At 36.0% G+C, this 19,292-nt stretch overlaps 3 protein-coding genes across 8 annotated transcripts in view; 1 reads left to right on the top strand and 2 right to left on the bottom strand.

The window, feature by feature from the left end:
* LOC126863613 (axin) overlaps positions 1–6,373 on the bottom strand; it is a 30,755-nt gene extending 24,382 nt beyond the window's left edge. The window contains exon 1 of one of the 2 annotated variants that reach the window (XM_050613933.1): positions 5,551–6,373. The gene's annotated coding sequence lies outside the window, so the exon portion shown is untranslated. The remainder of the gene's footprint in view (positions 1–5,550) is intronic. The other variant, XM_050613936.1, reaches the window with a different exon arrangement.
* Positions 6,374–7,318: 945 nt separating this feature from the next.
* On the top strand, positions 7,319–11,853 carry LOC126863644 (heparan sulfate glucosamine 3-O-sulfotransferase 6). 2 transcript variants are annotated; one of them, XM_050614030.1, is made up of 4 exons: positions 7,319–7,493; positions 8,722–9,336; positions 9,694–10,184; positions 10,505–11,853. In XM_050614030.1, exons 2-4 carry the CDS (start codon positions 8,840–8,842, stop codon positions 10,627–10,629), a joined length of 1,113 nt encoding a protein of 370 aa, XP_050469987.1. In that variant the 5' UTR covers positions 7,319–7,493; positions 8,722–8,839; the 3' UTR covers positions 10,630–11,853. The 2 variants fall into 2 exon arrangements, with proteins under 2 accessions (XP_050469987.1, XP_050469986.1); XM_050614029.1 differs by having other exon boundaries at positions 7,320–7,729.
* The window catches only part of LOC126863627 (UNC93-like protein), a 57,765-nt gene continuing 50,294 nt past the window's right edge, over positions 11,822–19,292 (bottom strand). For all 4 annotated transcript variants that reach the window (XM_050613968.1, XM_050613970.1, XM_050613971.1 and 1 more), the window contains 2 exons: positions 18,916–19,183; positions 11,822–16,116 (listed from right to left, as the gene is read on the bottom strand). In XM_050613968.1, coding sequence (XP_050469925.1) covers positions 15,797–16,116; positions 18,916–19,183 — 588 coding nt within the window. In that variant the 3' untranslated portion in view covers positions 11,822–15,796. The remainder of the gene's footprint in view (positions 16,117–18,915; positions 19,184–19,292) is intronic.

The raw sequence follows: 19,292 nt of genomic DNA, 5'->3' as shown, positions 1-19,292 counted from the left end.
GTGGACTGAGTTTCGTTTGCGAACAGTGAAAAACTGTTTTAAAATATATCATTCTTAGAAGTCATCGAAACAATCGCGTAAATTTCGCACTGTTAACAAAATTCATTAAATTCCAAGAGTTCTCGTTACTTTCAAAATATCAATGAGAACAAAGGAGCAACCGTGACAAAGAACAGTTCCATTCTCAAAAACTAAAAGCATAAATTGTTGTCAGGTATCTACGTCTTCCCAACGAAAACGTCTCTTTGAGAAAGTGAAACGATGTAGACAAGAATTGTAGTTTCTTGGTAAACGTTCAAACATTTATTTCTATAAACTATTACCTTAAAAGTACCTTAGCTCTAATTACCCTACTACCATTATCTCAAACTTGCTAAGAAAACAAGATAAATTAACACGTTGAATGCCACGGGGGTCACCGGTGACCGGCACACCAAGATTAGTAGAAGTACATAACTTAAACAATTGTCAATAGTTATAAATTTTTTATTATTACCATCGTTACTACAATGGTGTGACGAAATTAATGCAGTATAAAACAAACTAAAATAGATTTATTTCTACATGAAATATAGACCTATTATATGCGCTCTCCATCAGTGGCTATCAAACATGGGAAAACCGGCTTTTACCTTGGCGAACAATTATCCTAAGGAACCTTTCGACTTGGAAGATATTTGATGGCAATTACGGGCCTTGACAGGAAAGTAACAAATGCTAAATCTTGTAACGGTCCTTTAGGATTATTGCAGATCCGAATAAGTATGATAGAGGGATGAGTTATGGTTTATGGTAAATCCCGGGACGTGACAACATAGAACAATTATTTAGCGAAATTGCACTACAGCGGCACGGGGGTCACCGGTGACCTCAGTGAGATAAATTCATTAACGATGATTATACACGATAACGTATCTCTTGTAGGGTAATATTTCAACATTATATGTATCGCGTAATAAAAAATTTACCGTGACACCATGGTCAAACCTTGTAAAACTGGCGTGGCATTCAACGCGTTAACCGAGGTCTAAATTAAACGATTCAAACTTGCCAAAAATCGTCTAAATTGCAAGTTTAAAAAAACTCCCGAGATATCGTTTAAAAACAAGAGAACAGCTGTAATGTGAAACTATTCCATTGCTGAATACCAAAAGAGAGTAAATTGCCAGGTGTCCATGTCTATCCAATGAAGCTTCAAAAAGAGAAATGGAAAAAAAAAGAAAAGAAAAGAAAATATCAGAATCGTAGAAGTAAACCGTGGTTCCCTTGCGAGTAACAATGGGAACACAGGAGAAAGACGGAGTGAAAGAGGCAAGGGAAAGATGACAATATTAAGAAAGCTTACAGAAACGTTCGTCGTAAAGGTTTATTGGCGTGAAGGAGTTGTGGAGCGTGTCTACATCAAAGGCGACCGCTTCTGAACTCTCTATTCCCTTTCTACTTGAAACCTCGCCGTCATCTCGTCACCACCTCCACTTCTATCAACTACCACTGACGTCCATTCGCTCTGCCAAGGTTGTGCACGCAACCAGACACCCACCCCCAAATGTGTACCCTAGGCACATTCACCACGTGCGAGTTCCTGCACCGGTGGTTATTAACATCCATTACCATCTCAAACGAGACGCATTGCGACGCACGATCGAACTTCCACATCGATTACAAACTGGTATCTAAGAAACGGATGTATTATTCTTCCATTTCTTCGAGCTACGTTTTAATTGTTCGTTTCCTGGTTCTTGTGTGCGAGTCCTTGGGCATGGAGAAGTCTTTGAGAAGGCTAGAGGCTATTTTCAAATAACAGATGAATATGTAAGTAATCGGTGGAGGATGAAGACTAATTCTTCCGTAATATAATTAGAATTATACGTTTGCGACGCCGGCATACGCGTCGAAATTATAAACGTTTATTTCCTCTAAGATAAAGATAAGGTAAGAAAAGATTCTGCTATGGAGATATCATGGAAAGTCTATGGCGACCCACTATGATGATGTTCAAAGAATTTATTTATCCTAATTATAGTTTAGGTTATTATTATGTTTTATCGTATTGTATCACACCATTGGTAACATTCATTGATAAGAACTATCAAGATGTTTATATAAGCGTGTAAGGTCTAAACAGTCCATGACCAGTTATCATGACCAATATATATAGCAATTGTCAAGTACAATAAAGAAATGTAAAGATGTTCGTGTTCTTAAACTTTCACGACCAGTGTATACAATATAATTAGAAGGCTCATATAAATTGAAGGATTTTATACTTAACACGTTGAATGCCTTGGGGGTCACCGGTGACCGGCGCACCCAGATTAGTAGAAGTATTCTATTGGTAGAAGTATATGGAAAAATCCGCTTTTACTTTAGTGAACAATAACCCTAAGGAACGTTTCGACTTGAAAGCTGTTTGATAGCAATTAAGGGCTTTGACAGTAAAGTAACAAATGCTAAATCTTGTAACGATCCTTTAGGATTATTGCAGATCCGAATAAGTATGACCGAGGGATGAATTATGGTAGATCCCGGGACAACAATTAAATTCCCGTAGAACAATTAAATAATTAAAATGCTAAATATTAAAATATTAAAATGCTAAATAGCAACGCGAAGAAATAATATGAGATAATTAATAATCGCAAAAAAATAAGTGAATCGAGCGAAATTGCACTACAGCGCCATGGGGGTCACCGGTCACCTCAGTGAGATAAATTCATTAACGACGATTATACACGGTAACATATCTCTAGTAGGTAATATTTTAACATTGTATGTATCGCATAATAAAAAATTCATGGTGGCGCCACGGCCAAATCTTGTAAAACTGGCGTGACATTCAACGTGTTAAAGTTTCGCCTTGTTTGAGAGTGAAATTATACTAATGTTTATAAATATCTATTATAATGTCGAGTCTGGCAAATTAACGATAGTAGATCTGATAATTACAAGACTTGCGAATTATTTCTATCATCGTACTTGCGAAGGAATATTCGTTTTGGAGTATTTCTCATGACTGAGCTTATTGGAGTACCATGTACTCCAATATATTATAATTGAATTATTCGTATTTGTTTGGTAAGTCTAACGGATAATTGTGCTTAATCTGTACGAACTACTCGGATTACCCTTTAATTATCGGTTAGCCTAATGTTTTGTAAACTTATTCAATTTGGAACGAAGTAATTAAATCAGATGATCAAGAGTTAAGCACCTACGCTCGATCGTTACGTAGCCATTAACCTCAAAGCTGAACGAATTTTCTGTGGAATAATATTTTAATCCGGTTGCATTTCCGTATCGTATAACAAATAAACACGATTAAGATAATTACTGCACGCTTGGCAAAAAATGTATAGATTGGTTGAAAAGTATTATACATTCTCGCTTCAGCCATTATACGATATAATACATTAATTAAAAGCGAGCTAAATCACGTATTTCTCATCAAACCTTCGCCACATATTCCATTAACACTAACCAATGAAACTTGCCACCGTTTTCAGCAACAGTGATTCTCAACATGTTTCCCATAATCATAATTTGTTCCTACATGCTGATAATCATTTATTTCATTAATAAATTTGTCAATGTTCTTAACGGTAGAGTTTTAGATAAAAAATAACATCAAATTGATGATCGATATCGTCAAGATATTGTATATCATTTTTATCATAGTACTTGTAGAGAAATATCTGTTTTGGAGTATTCCTCTTGATTAGAGTTATTGCGGTATTATATGATCCAATAATTAAAATTAATGACAGTAACTTAAGTTAAAATTAACCTATATTGCTATATTATTATATAGTATATTATTTAACTTAAATCCCTATTATTAATCTTAATTATTAGAGCATAAGTACTTCCATAATTCTAATTACCAGGAACACTCCAAACCGAATATTCCTAAATTACTAAAATATCCTAAGGTAATTCGCCAAATCTCCGAGTATCTAAATAAATAACGAGACAGCCTAAATAACTTCGAAATCAATTGCAACTAATAATTGCAATCTCGAAAAAAAAAAAAAAAAACCGAAAGAAACAAAAATTAAAATCAACCTCCCCTTCTCCATCGGATCGAGTGTCTTCCCAAACAATTTCCCAACGATACAGTAACAGAACCAGGAAGTAATGGTGTCTTAATTATTCGCCGCATTTATCGTGAACTGTCGTCAATTACGGAAAGAAGTCCAGGATAATGGGCGGGGGGAGGAATCGAAGGAGTGGGAGGTGGATCTGTAGAGGGGGAGGGGGAAGGACTCACGTCGACTTCAGCGGATTTTATCGGTTTTTACTGAATTATTTATAAAATCTCTGATTGATATTCACGATTATCAGGAGGAGCCCGTGCTCTCGCACACCCGTAAGCATATGTATTGTTTTGATAAAGAAAGCCGAGGTGGAAGGGATGGGGGGGGGGGACGGATCGCGCGTGTAGCAGAATCATGTACCGCGAGAGAGAGCCCGCGGGAGACGAGAGGACTCGCGCGCGGCGAGGTTTCACAGGATGAAAAAGGAGCAGAGTAAATGAGAGAAAGAAATATAAAACGAGAGGAAGAGAGAGGGAGAACGAAACGGACGTGGAACCGGAACGATCGCGGAGGCTCGAGGGAAAAAAGGTAGGGCACGGAGCGAGGAACGAAACTGCGACTGGCAGAAAAGCTGGTGGAACGACTCGAGAAGAAAACGCACGGCTGCGTTCGGTGGTGGGTACCGTCAAGAAAGAGAGCTCGATTCGTGAATACACGCGCCCCGAGACGCGCAAAGCTCTCGTGGCTAGAAGCAGAGTGAAAGAGAGCGGGAAAGGGAGGGAATAGGAAAGAGGAAAGGAGAAGGCTATAGAAGGAAAAGAGAGGGATACAGTTGATCCCTGTGAAAGAAAAAGGCGGAGGAGGGAAAAAGAGACAGAAACAGGGGGGCACAGCAGAGACGAGAGGACGGTAAGGAGAGGTAAACGAAAGAAGGAGAACAGGAAGGAAATAAAAATCCAGGAGCGGAAAAGGGATCGACAAAGCGATCGGAGGGAATAAAACCAAGGGATCCGGGGACGTAAACACCGCGGTGTATTTTGGAGCGGGTGATTCTCGGGTGTTACGCACGAGGAAATCTCCGTTCGTGTTATTTCTTACTTCGCTCTTCTTTTTTTTCTCTTTCTCTCTCGTTTCCCGACGTTCTGTGACTGTCGACGTTTGCGACGGCGACAGCCAAACATCGCGAGTTTTGATCTTCTCGGGGTATATACAAAACACGGCCGAGTTGATACACGCGCCTATCGGTCCTGCCACAGGAACGGGTCACACTCATAGTATGCAGGAAAAAAGGCTGGAGAAGAAAGAGTAGAAGTTTAACGTGGTAAAGATTGGAAGGAAGAAAAGGAGCAGGAAAGAAGGCGAAATAATAAGGGGAAAGAGAGGAAGAAAGGCTGGGAAGAGAAGAGCAGAGAAAGCGAGCGGTGTAACGAATAAGAGAGACAAAGACAGGGAGAGGGATTTTAAGAAAGGAATCGCGGTGCTCTCGGAAAAGAAAAGACGGGGCCAGTGGACTTACTCGGTATATCCGACGGTGCTTGTATTTGCTAGTGCCGTGATGACGATGCGTCTCTCCGGCGAGACCTCTGTTTCATCCTCGAAAATGTCAACTATCGACGAAAAAATGGTACGGGCTGAAACGCAGACACATCGTACCTCTCTTTCTTCGTCCTTACTTTCTCGCTCTCTCCTAGCGACGACGATGATTCGGCGTGAACTCTCGACACTTCGACACGACGCACACACGCACCACACTCACGGCGAAATATATACACACCGCGCCGAACGACCGTAACAATAATGGCGTGTTGACACGGTGGAGGCATGCAAAGTGTTTCCCGATCGTATCGAGTAAACGGAGATCACAATGAATTCACGATGAATCAAACACTACACAGCTAGGCATTTCGCGGCTCGTCTCTCAGGCACATCTCGGTCGCCATCGAGATCTAACACGAGTGCGCGGGACGCGCACTCTTGCGGCCTCTGACTAAACTTGCCCCTTCAAAGACCGGCCAATCAACGGGCCGCATGGCCTATGCCCTTGCCGCGAGCAGTCCTGTATCTAGTTGACGCGCCGTCATTCATTCATCTCCAAGAATTTTCTCTTCACCTAATTCTGCGAGAACATGTTGCTTTCGATAGAGTTTTAGATCGGTATAAATCATTCGTTTTGTTATCGACGTGTTTTAAGGAGTGAATAAATCGATCGTCAATTTATTTCACTGTTTCACGGTATTGCTAATTAATGTTACTACCGAGAAACACGCACACAAATGCGCGTCAGCACGTAGTCAATGTATCACCGACAGTCACGTACCTAATTGATTTAGCGCCTCCTTGCTCCAAAAATTTCGTAGCAATTTTGGAGTATATATTTTTAATGGTCGATTAATTAAAAAATATACAATTTAATATTGCCTTGAACATACTTGTTCTGTTATAAAGTATTTAAACATTGTAATCAACTAATAACTTTGGATAATTTCTTTTACTAATTATGCGTGTAAACAAAGTCATTCCCTGATAATTAGATATCATTATTATTTAATACACGTACATATTATGCTAATATTCTTGTTGAGTATTAAATGTCTGTATAATATTCTTTTTTATATGCTGAACATTTTTGTGGATACGTTAAGTAATACAAATTTAATTCTTTAAGTAGGCAACTATATATATATATATATATATATATATATATATATATATATATATATATATATCAACTCAAAAGTAAATTTTTAACATTCATATTAGATTATACTTGTTTAACGTAATGTTATACATATTTAATGTAATAAAAACAATTATTTACAAAAAATATACATTTTCTGTCATGTTTGATATCTGATATATTTCTTTTTCCGTATATTAATTATTTTATATTAAACATTTGCTACTCCAATAATTAAACCTAAATTACATTAAATTGCACTAATGAATATTATAAATTGTAATATTAAATTTTTGCTATTATACAATACTTATTTTTAACAGATATATATATACTTCATGGTTGATTTCAACTGTATCATCAAACAAAATATAATACATACTTAAATTTTTTTAAATTTAAATCGCCTAAAGTATTATAACATCACTAATGCCTGTTATACAATTACATTTCACGAGTTATCGATAAAAGAATATTTTTTATTCTAGTACCTTAATCTTTTATTGATAAAACGATATTACATATTTCGATTTTTCAGCTGGGCTCGGTTGCTCGATATCATAAGATCTATATTGCTTCCTAACGAGCTTCCCAGTTGTTCCACGTTAAGAAGAGTGGAGCTAGTGTCGTACAGTTCACAACTATGTTGGCGAGCAACACGAGAGGGAAAGGTTTTTAGCGCGCCATGCGATTAACAAACGTTGCAGCATTTTTACATCCGAAGAAAACGAGAAGAGCTCGAAGAGGATGAAGTTTAATTCAACTTCTCGTTATCCGATTCGGTAGCTATGAAATCTCATCGATACGCTTTGTGTTATACTACCGTTTCTCCCTTCTACTTGTTCCGCGTTATCGATTGTTACGAACGCGCCGACTGATAATGCGTTAAATGTGTGCACTTCCTTTAAAACGAAATCACATATCCTCGCATCTATTTACCGGAAAGAATCGAATATCACGATAGAATTATGGATACCGCATAAAATTAACGTGCGCTTGGACACTCTGCGGCATGGAGGTATGTTGCAACAGATATGCAATCACTTTTTAATAATTTATGTTGTTTAGATAGGTTGCCTGCTTGATATTCAACGTAGGTGATTTTCTAGTTTCCATTTTTATCTTACGAATGAATGAAATTCACGTTAATATGAGGGTTTCCTCTTGTATGCAATTTCTTTTTAATTACAGCAAATATATTTGACTGTATGATATAAAAAATATATTGTAAAAATTTTCATTACGTTTAATGATAATAATAGAAGTAATTGCAATTATTGGCAGACAGAATTTGTTGTATATCACTACCGTAATGAATATGAACGAAAACGAAATACTTTTTGAAATGTACTGTAAATTTATTGGAAGATTTTGATGTATATAACTCAGTTTTGGATCAAGAAAATACATCTATATATATATATATATATATATATATATACATACACCTATTACAAATAAAATATTATTTGTAATATTGGGTATCTTTTTATTTATATGTTTTATAAAATATTTTAATACTTTACAGTGGTGTTTTAAAATACTTTACGGTGTGTTATAAAATATTTTAATATTTTACAGTAGGCTGATTGAGCACCTTGCACATATGCAACCCTCTCATGCGAGATGCAGACGGTACATCAAGCATGATTGGGTAAACTGAGACACGTTAACGTTCTAAAGACCATACATTAAGGGATTCCCATTTTTAATATCTATTTAAATTGTTATACTATAGTCTCTATATATTATTTTTGTAAATATCTTATATAAGTTTTAATAACAAGAAAGCAATTGATGTCTGTGTGTATAAATGTATGAATTATAATTATATATTAAAGAATTATATTAGCTTTATAAATAAATATTTCTTATAGATGTAATAGATACAGAAAATTTAAATGTTTATTTGAATTTATCTGTTAAGAAAGAATTAATATTAGAATTAAATTAAATGCATGTTATTTTTAAATACGTCTATGATAAATTTCACCTTAATATCTTTTATAGGTATGATAGACAGAAAAATATCTATTCTAACATATCAGCATGGAGGTAGAAGACTGAAAGCTTGATAATAGAATGGAATCCAGGATGCCAGTGAAATACGACGATTCTTAAGTTCAGGATGGAACTTAGAAAAGGGCCTTGGTCGAAAAAAATCCTGGTTCCAGCTTGTTTTCTGGTAATTCTCATCTGGATCTTTTTAATCGACAATTCCTTACTACTCGACAACCTGCCTGGTAAAGCAACCTTCCAAAAACCGAGAAATTTCGTTCCACTCGCACACGACCCGAATCTGGATCGTCTAACGATCAAGAAATCCTCTCTGATAAGCGATGTCGAATTGAAACATACGAAAGTATCGAAGCTTCAAATGGTGTCGCTTTGGACAGGCAACAACAGCGTTAAAGGGAACACAGGATCCTTGCGAAAGTATCAGATCTTGAGACAGCAAGGTTTAATGCCGAGTAAACAATTACCCACAGCTTTGATAATTGGAGTTAAAAAAGGCGGGACTAGAGCTCTGTTAGAATTTTTGAGATTGCATCCTGCTATTCGCGCAGCTGGATCCGAAGTTCACTTTTTTGATCATCATTACATCAAGGGGTTTCATTGGTATAGGTAGGTTTGTTACACTGTTTCGTGGTTTGTATTCATCTTAGTATACACAGTGGCGTTCTAAAATTTTCGACCAAATAAATTTTTAACTTGATATTCGAAAGATGATGTCTAAAAGAATTTCAAATAATATTGACTGTACCAGTATGATAAGTAAAAGGAAATAACGGTAATATTACTTAAAATTCTTTATAAAGCGAAAAAAAAAATCTGTCTGGCTGGAAACTTTAGCACGTCACTGTACTTAACTATTTTTATTTCGCCAATATTCCTATGCACATTCTTAAGAAGTTATTTTTATTTTACAAAAATTACTAATAATGTGACTTAATCAAATATTTTTCTTACGGTATATTCTAGGCATAGGATGCCTCCGACATTGTCCACTCAAATCACGATGGAGAAAACTCCGTCGTATTTCGTGACGAGCGAAGTACCGAGAAGAGTTCAACGCATGAATCTTGCGATGAAATTGATTCTCGTAGTAAGGGATCCAGTTACTCGAGCGATATCCGATTATACCCAAGTGAAGAGTAAACGAGCCAACATGCCAAAGTTCGAGGATCTAGCGTTTCTTAATGGGTCGAAAATCGTGGACACAACGTGGGTCCCATTGAAGATCGGAGTGTACGCGCGACACTTAGAGAGATGGCTTCAGTACTTTCCATTGTCACAATTTTTATTCGTCTCTGGAGAAAGATTGATCGTGGATCCAGTCGCTGAGATTACCAGGGTTCAGGACTTTTTAGGCCTAAAAAGAGTTATCTGCGAGAAACATTTTTATTTCAATGCCACGAAGGGGTTCCCCTGTCTGCTCAAATCTGAGGAACGTCCTACACCCCATTGCCTTGGTGAGTTGATTAAAAATAATTCCCGTTAATCCCTCAAAATGCTATTGCCTCCTAAAAAATACTACAGACTTATGTATAACGTATAATTTGTCAAATATGTTGGCAAAATTATCGCAAGTCTTCTAGAACATGTACACGTAAATTATGAAATACAATTATAAATGTGGAGTTGGTTTCTCACAGTTGTATGTATAAACAAATTTTCTTATGATACCGAACTTTTTGTGCTCTAAGATCCGTATCATTTGAGATTCTATAATATGAAACATATTTCCTGCATTAAGGAGGAATCTAATTATATGTATTTCATAAATTTCAAGGTAAGAACAAGGGTCGTAGTCATCCTTACATAGATCCTGTAGCCATACAACGATTGAGAGATTTTTATCGTCCATTCAATCAACGTTTCTACCAATTGACCGGAATGGATTTCGGCTGGTTGTGAGAATAAATGCGATAAGCGAATACATATCGAAGCTAGTCAAGTAAAAGAACATAGTCAATTTTTACTGAGATACGACACGCGCGCATGCGGACACCATTAGTTTGCACTAGTTAGTAAATAATTAGTAAAAGAACCAGATAATACTCTTCGGTTAGTTTATATTCGTTTTTACTCTAAACCAGAATATTTTTTTATGTATTGCATAAACGTGGAAAAAGAAGAAAGGCATATCCATCGTTTCAATGTGTTGACAATACACAGAAAGAGAATTCCTGTTCTTGTTCGTGATATTAACTTTTAGACACGCGTATAGATTTATAGTGGCAGCAGAATGTTATCAATCGTATGTATCATTTTTCGCATACATATATTCCACTATATTTTTTACAGGACATTACAAAAGAATAAAAAAGAATAGTATATCCGAATTTTAAACGATAAATGGCCATACGCGTTATTCTTTTGTTCATCTTTTATTCATTCGTTATTATCAGATCTATTATTTATTACAATAGAATCTTTAAAAATGTTTATTACATATTAAAATGTTGATTTGTTAATTCCATCTTCCATTAAAGTAGTTGTGCAGAATATAAAATGTTCGAATCTGTATTAAAATACGTAGTTACTGTTATTGATTGTATAGAGTTCTGTTTAGAATTAAGAATTGTTTGCACATTTTGTTGAATTTTTGATCTTCCAATGTATCAAGCACAGAATCTACGTAATCTACGTAATTCTAATGATATTTACCTAGTATATGTATCATTATGTTTAAGCAAGAAAGCGATGAATATTTTCTGAATAATTTAGTTGAACTGCGTCAAAATGTCTTTAAATTATAAGAAACGCTATAACAGTGTAGAAGTTCTCGTAGATGCGGAAACGGAAACTGAGTACAATTTAAAGTAATAAAAAATTACGTCTCGCGTTTAATATACGAGTACAGTTTTAACGAACGTATTTCGGTTAGAGGAAAAAGAAGCATAGAAATATTAATAACGTCAATTAGACATTTGTAATGACGAGGATTATTAAAAAAAAGTTTGTGTAATCGTATCAAAATATATAATTAATTTCGATAGGTGCAAGTGGCAAGAGCTTGCACAAACTGCAATAAAAAATAATGTATTTATATTTTGCAAATGTGCACACACATACGAGCACAAATCACACATACACACACATACACACATACACACACACATATCATATATTATAAAACAGTTTTTACAAATTCAATTATAAAGTTATGTGAACTTTAATTAAATAGTTAGAGAGGGAAGAGTAGTCGCATAAATTATCAGAGTTCGTTTAGAAATTGTCTTCTATATTGATAAAAATATTCCTGAATAGTTATTAATTACAAAAATTTGTTAGTATAAATTTACAGTATATCATTAAATGAAAACTTTAACTCGTAGCTCAGAGTTACGAAAATAATTCGCAACGATTGTATTGTTAAGTAGTTCATTATATATTAAGTTTACTTGCTCAAGTGGCCTAATTAATCTAAAAAAAAAAAAAACAAAGTTGTAAATAAACAGTGATTTACCAACTAAAAAAACAATGTGTAATCTATATGTATACTTACGTTTTATCCAATCTTTTTCCCTCTTCGAAACGCTACAGCAATCGTTCAGGAAGAATAAAAAATTCCTCCTCGATAATCCTGTGTAAGTAAAAATTGGAAAAGCCCCACCAGTGAATGAATTATCAACTATTCAGTTACAGGAAAAGATGTTACAGGTACCGAAATAACAACAAGTCCAATAGTCTGTTACAAATTTTGTAATGAAATATTGCTTTCGACTTATCGAAAGGGAGGAAAACAACACGATGCACGTGCACGTTTCCTTTATACAACTGTATAGAGTATTGTTTTAATACTTTCCGCAAAAGATTCATCCTCCTTTTGTACAAATGTTACGACATTAAGAAATACGTCTCTCTAGTCTGTTTCCCTACTATCTACCGAACTATCGAGAAAAGTGAAAGTTAACGATAGAAATTTCAGCCGTACGATTTCAGTCAAACGATTCGTCAAATTTTCCTCGACCAACGTTTATCCATAATATGCTTCTTCCCTTAGTCAGAAGTACAAATTAAACGGAAGCTATTTACTTTCTTGGAAATTATTAAGTACATTTTTGGTCCCATCGAAATGGCAAAATATATATGCATATTACGTAAGTATATATAAAAAGATGTAAGTGCGACATAGGTTTTATTGGTACTCTAATCTTATGTTAAAGATTCTTGAGCAATCTTATCGATTGGTGGACGGAATACATACTGTCGAGAGGGATGATATTACAATACACAGTAGGTCAGTATGTTCATCATACGTGATCATCGAACGATCGTAATAACTAACGCATAATACAATTCGATTCGATTAACAAAATACTGATTCAACATTACGTCCGGGATAGAACCAACTATCCTTTTATATTTCTTTTTTTCCTTCCTCCATTTTGGGACTATTCTATATGGATAACAATATAATCATCTTGGCTTGGTCCTTCGTTACGAAAACAATTGATCATGAATTTTCGCGAAAAGAAGAATACATACAAGTATAATAATATTCGCCTTTGCCTACTTTCATGTTTTTCCTTTTTTTCTCTTTCTTTGGAATATCGAAAGAGAAGAAAAGGAAAAGAGAGAAAGATGATCTATAAAATAAATTTTTCTGAATACTTAACGTTAAATTAACGACTACAATGTTCCTTACGTCTACTACTAATACGTCATAATTTTTCGTTATTGTCTCTAACATACGTAATTAAGATCATGCTCAATCACGATATCGTTTTCACGATTATTATCATGATTTCGATTATTACTGACAATTGGAAGCATTTCGTGGTGCACGTACGAGAGAAATGCATCGGATAGAATTTTACGATCTACGCTCTTCCTCCTCGTCATACTCTTGGCGATGGTGAACGTGAAATGTTCCTTGGAAATGTTTCTTCGTGAGTTGATTCTCTTCGACGGTTTCGGTTCCATCGATCGAATGCAGATGCACAATCCCGGCCTGTTTTCCACGACAGACTTAGCCTGCATCAATCAGACGAACAAAACGAAAATATCATCCGATTGAAATTCCTTTATCGTTTGCAAATTCCATAAAATGTGTCTCAGAATAGAGAACCTCGTGCCCATGATTTAAATTAATAAAATAAATTATCCCGTTGTCGTCATAGTTTAGCAAATATTTTAGTCACAGAATAGTTAAAATATAAATTACAGGCTCGATCCAGTGGATGTTTGATCTGACAATAAGTGCATCTGTAGTCATGAATAAAAAAAAGACAACAAAGACACGAAGTCGGCCAGTTTACAGTTTGAAAAATCGTGGCTTTACTGAGCCAGAACAACGCATTCAAATGGAATATCCATTTCACCGCATATACAATTGCTATCCATAATCTATATACAAGATAAGCGGATTCACGATCGAATCGCTCGGCATGAGAAGATCCGATCTTTTTATCACAAAACTGGGACACAAATTCCGATAAAACTTAATGGCAAGTTGCTACGAAGCGCTTCCACATAGTGGCAATGAGGAGGTGTCTTACATCTTACGAATATGTACGATCTACGAATAGTCAACACGTCACGAATTCGTTTAACGAATGGTCTCTTTTGCTTGTTCATCTATAACGAGTACAATGAGCGACGAAATTATTTTTACAACTGAAAATATAACAAAAATTTGTAAAATGATAAGACGGTATAAAGAATTTTGTAATAATACCTCATATATGTACTTTTAAATAAAAAGTATATCGAGAGGTTGTTTATTATTTAATAATAATAAGATAGTTTGTAACACAGTGTACTTAGAAATACTTTTGTGATTTTCCTGTCTCAGAATCTAATAAATAATATATTTCTAATATTTGAAATTACTTTCAGTTGCATATATTTCTTATTGTATAATTTTCATTGTATAAGTAATTTTGTTACTTATCGTATACGTTCTTTGAACGTATTTTATTATTTTTCTTGATCTTTTCCCCTTTGTACTATTTGAAAAAATCAAATTCGCTGATTTATATAATAGTTTATTTATGGCTGATACTTCAATGATACTTTTAATTTAGTTCCTATTATCATTTCCTTCTCTTTCTTTTTCTCTTTTCTGTTTTTTCAATAATTAAACTTACGCTTAAGTGAAGATCTCGAATAGACTATGTAAACGCATAAGGACGAATATGGCATCGGAACGCGCTTCTAGCACCGTCAAGGCAAGCAATTCGTTTTAACGGTCGACAATGGAATCGCTGTGTGTTGAACCGTTGCAAGCGATACGTGTAACAACACGTGCACGAAGCGGGACTGATCGTCGTCTAGGTATACACCCTTCGTGCATTTTCCTTATCCCTCATTAATTTTGTATGAGTCGGTTTCTTTCTTTTATTCTTTCACGCTGTGTCTCGTGGCTGCTCGTTTCTCAGCAGAAACGCGTTTCAAGTACAGAGTCGCGAGCTTTGTCGCGTGCGCGATTTGCGTTTCCCTTTCTCCTTTTCTTTCGTTCCTCGATGCAAGAAAAGAAAAGAAACGTCGGCGCGCGTTACGCCAACACGCGCTACGTTACGTAGCGAAGAACGAACGAAGCTCGTCTAAAGTGAAATTTATAAAATCAACGATCAACGCGCGAACAATTTACAAAAAAAAAAAAAAAAAAAAGAGAAATTTTCGAACGCTCTAATAAGAGTAAAACCTTCTCTCCATCTTATCGTGATCCAGCGATATTTCTTACTGATAATTCATCTCCGAGATGGACTTACAATTTCATCGCAAATTCGTATAATATCAGTAACACGAGTAATCGATGAATTTATATATTCGTATCGTTCATCGTATCGATTCCCGCCCTACGTTCTTTTAAATAAAACAAATAAAACAAAAACCGCGCCTACTATCCCTTACGCTTCCTATAAACAAGCAACAATCGTGATACCACTGTTTCAGTCAGTTTTCGATAGCTCGCTTATCTATGTCGGATGTATCATCGTGCATCTTCGCCGACTGATAAAAGGTAGCTGCGTTCGTTATTACAGGAAAAAGCAATAAGGAAGAGTAAAAGAGAAGAGCTTGAGACACTGATGAGATTCCTCGTCGGTGCGCGAGTTCGCATCGTGATATTGCTTCAGAGATGAGTGATAATGATATCGTCGTCTATATCGTCCTTTTCGTCGTCCGTTTCTTCCACTTGGTTCGCCTCTGCTTGGGCCGCTTTCGGATCCTCCGCGATCGCCTTCAGCCTTTTCTGTTTACGCCTATGCAATAGTTCCACTATGATGTAGCCAATTGTCCCGATAAGAAGCACTGTTAGCATCACGTACAGCTTCATACGGGCGCATAAATGGGTGCTGTATGCGTATGCTATCACGAAACCGGCACTCTCCCATAGTCTATAGTTGGAGAACGCGGCTTCCTTGTTACGCCTGAATAGTGTTCCGTATAGACCTGCAAATCGAGAAGAAACAATTAGGTCAATTTTCGAACGTTCGTTAACGGTGGAATTTAAGAATCGAATTAAACTTTTTCGCAATTACCGAGATAGTTAAATTGACTTTCTTGAACTCAAGAAATAACTTTTCCATTGGCAATTTATGCTTTTTCGAATTGTCGTTGTCTCGAGACATTGCTATATAATAATAATGATAATAATTCGTTTCAAACTCGCGGCCAAGAAATACAACTCGCTTACGATTTTTCTAACCACACGCTTCCTCCTTCGATCTTCTCATTTATCCTTCCATACTTTATGCTTATACTATCCTTAACCCAGTTGCTCAAACCCACATGCTAAGAGTCTTTCTATTCTGGAACTGTTATCTCGTTTTAGCCAGCCCGATTGCTTCTTTCCTCGGTATTTTTATCTTCCTTAACCATTCCTCCAGCTGTTCCAATTTTTTTATCCATCATCGGTATCTATATCTTTTTTTTTTTTTTTTTTGGATTTATCTCTTTTTCCTTTCAGCGGAATATCGCGTAATTCTTTCGTACACAGTTCTCATTGTTTCCTATCTCCTTCTAGTCATGTTCGAGCTAATCGTGTTTTCCTTTTTGTTAGGAAGTTTCCTAAATTCGAGAAGAATATAAAAAAATCGTATTCGTTAATAAACGTATCGGTGGTTTTTCGTTTGAACTTCTACGCCGAACTTTTTCTACGAAACATTACGATTAAAATATCAACGATGTCGAGAAAATTATACAACCGTATAAAATCGAGTATCTTCTAAGAAAGATTGACCTAATTGTACTGGATTTTTCTCCCTATAGCTACTTTGCGAATAATTGACATACAAAAAAAAAAAAAAGAAAAAGAAGTCCTTTAAGTAATCTCAACGTCATTAAGTTTCTCCTTGGAATAACTCCAATCTTTTTCTTTTTTCTTCTTTCTTATCAACAGTATCTATCCGTTTCTCTGGATATAATTTAATTCCTCTTTAGCAGACGTTCGACAAATATTTCATCCTGTCAATAGAAAATGTCTCGATTACAAAATAAAGGAATCTAATAAACCATCGATTTGAATTGAATATTCAACTTGAAGTCTCATATAAGTATGCCATAATCAGCCATTCGACAAACATACAATAAAGTTTTCCTTTTTCCAAGACGAGGCTAACCAGTTAGGACAGTTGATAATGGCATTCTTTAGACACGAATTAACGGAGAATTCTTGAAGAGGAAGAAAAGACTATACCTCGAGAAGTTCCGGTTAATCGTCGTGTCGAATGAACATTGCTACTAGTTGTCCATTTTCGTATGAAAAATCGGTCTTTGTACGTACTTGTCATTGTGCTTGCGACTAGCTGTTTTCCATTCTTTTCAACGCTTATTTTACATATGACTCATACGTGGTATATTTTAAGATCATTGCATAGAAAAATATTTAAACGCATTGTATCTGTTTGCGAATTGTGTCCTTAGCTAACTATACGTCAAATAGTTTCCGATTCATACTAATAACAGATAAAATAAGAAACTGTAGTAGTTTAATAATCCTTTATAAATCCATGTCAAGGTACTTTTCATACCTTACGTTAGATATCTTTTCCTCTTTTACATTTACTATTATCTATTACCTGTTATCTATTTGCTATTATCTATTACATATTCTGATTGAATTTCGCGATAAGAGAATCTAATTTCACTTGTAACGTACCATGAAACCGACACAAATAATCAGACTGCCTCGTTAAAAACAATCCATCGTTATCACCGTTCCCATCTCTTCTCATAGTTATTCAAATAGTGATAAATGAAATTGTTTTAATAAAAATCAGCGTATGTAAGAGATTCATGATAATCGAACAGCTGATAATCGATTTTTTAGATAATAACGTATATTCTAGTAGTTAAAAGCAAGATTCCCACGACTACCACGTGAATTTCCTGCACTTTACCCTGGCAGCCACCGATACACACTGAGATACGCTATACCGTAACGTTTAATCATTGCGAAACATTATGTTATATTATATTTGCGCATTTTTAACCCACAAACTGCTGTAATATTGTGTTGGCAATTAAGTGATTGCGGATTTTCTCAATACCACCTTGTTGAGAATTGTGGATCTTTGAAGCCGAAATAACGTTACAGGAACACTAAATTTACACTTGGAATTAATATTAGAATAGTTATACAGGATGGTTGATAACTGGTGGTACAAGCGGAAAGGGGGCGATTCTACGTGAAAAAAGAAGTCGAAAATATAGAATAAAAATTTGTCGTTCGAGGCTTTGTTTTCGAGAAAATCGACTTTGAATTTTCGCCCGGTACGCGTGCGGTACCTAACCCCAACCTAACCTCAACCTAACCTAATATACCTAACCTAATATATTCATCGATACACGCTTGTACGCGTCTCAACACTTTCTTCTATACCCGACTGTTAACCGACTGAATAGTCTACATTCATCCGTTTTCACACGCACACACATACCTTCACACACTGATACCCACACACAAGTATCTCTACTACGCGTTTAATCCAGTCCAGCACAGGAAATTATACATATCTCAACACGCCTAATGACAAAATCCGCAATCGCTTGGTCGCCAACCCAATAATATCAACCACATTGTAACAAGCTAACTGATCATTCGCATCGTTGAAGATCTATTAATCCGTGAAATTTATCTTATCGTAGACGATAGCGCAGAAAAATGTAGCGACGAACGAGGGTCATCGATGACCGTCGTGACAAGAACCATTGTTCCGCTGTATTCTCCGAAAGCAAAGTTATACGTACCATTGACTTGCGTCTGCCAAACAGCGTCACCAACACCCCACAGCCCGGAAACCGTGTAAAAAACGTAAGGGTTATCGGGGTGCGGTTTCCAGTGGAGTAGCACGACGATAAGACTAACGTGAACGATAGCACCCAGCACCATAAGCGGCTGTCTTCCGACGAATTTCATCAAAGAGCCGAAGACCAAGGAGCAAATAGCGTTCACCACTCCGAAGCAGATCATAACGTAGCCAACCCGGTGCACACCCAACGCGCAGGATATGTAGGCCTGAAAAAGAGAAGGATCGAGTATTGTTAAGATCCAGCAATGTACGCGAAAACGTGACAGACGATCTCACATTGATTCAGGGAATGTCTGGTTACAGGTAGCGGTAGGA

The sequence above is a fragment of the Bombus huntii genome, chromosome 3, assembly GCF_024542735.1.
Source record: "Bombus huntii isolate Logan2020A chromosome 3, iyBomHunt1.1, whole genome shotgun sequence".
NCBI lineage: Eukaryota > Metazoa > Arthropoda > Insecta > Hymenoptera > Apidae > Bombus > Bombus huntii.
The sequence above is the reverse complement of the archived record's forward strand: the minus strand, read 5'-3'. Positions and strand labels throughout refer to the sequence as shown.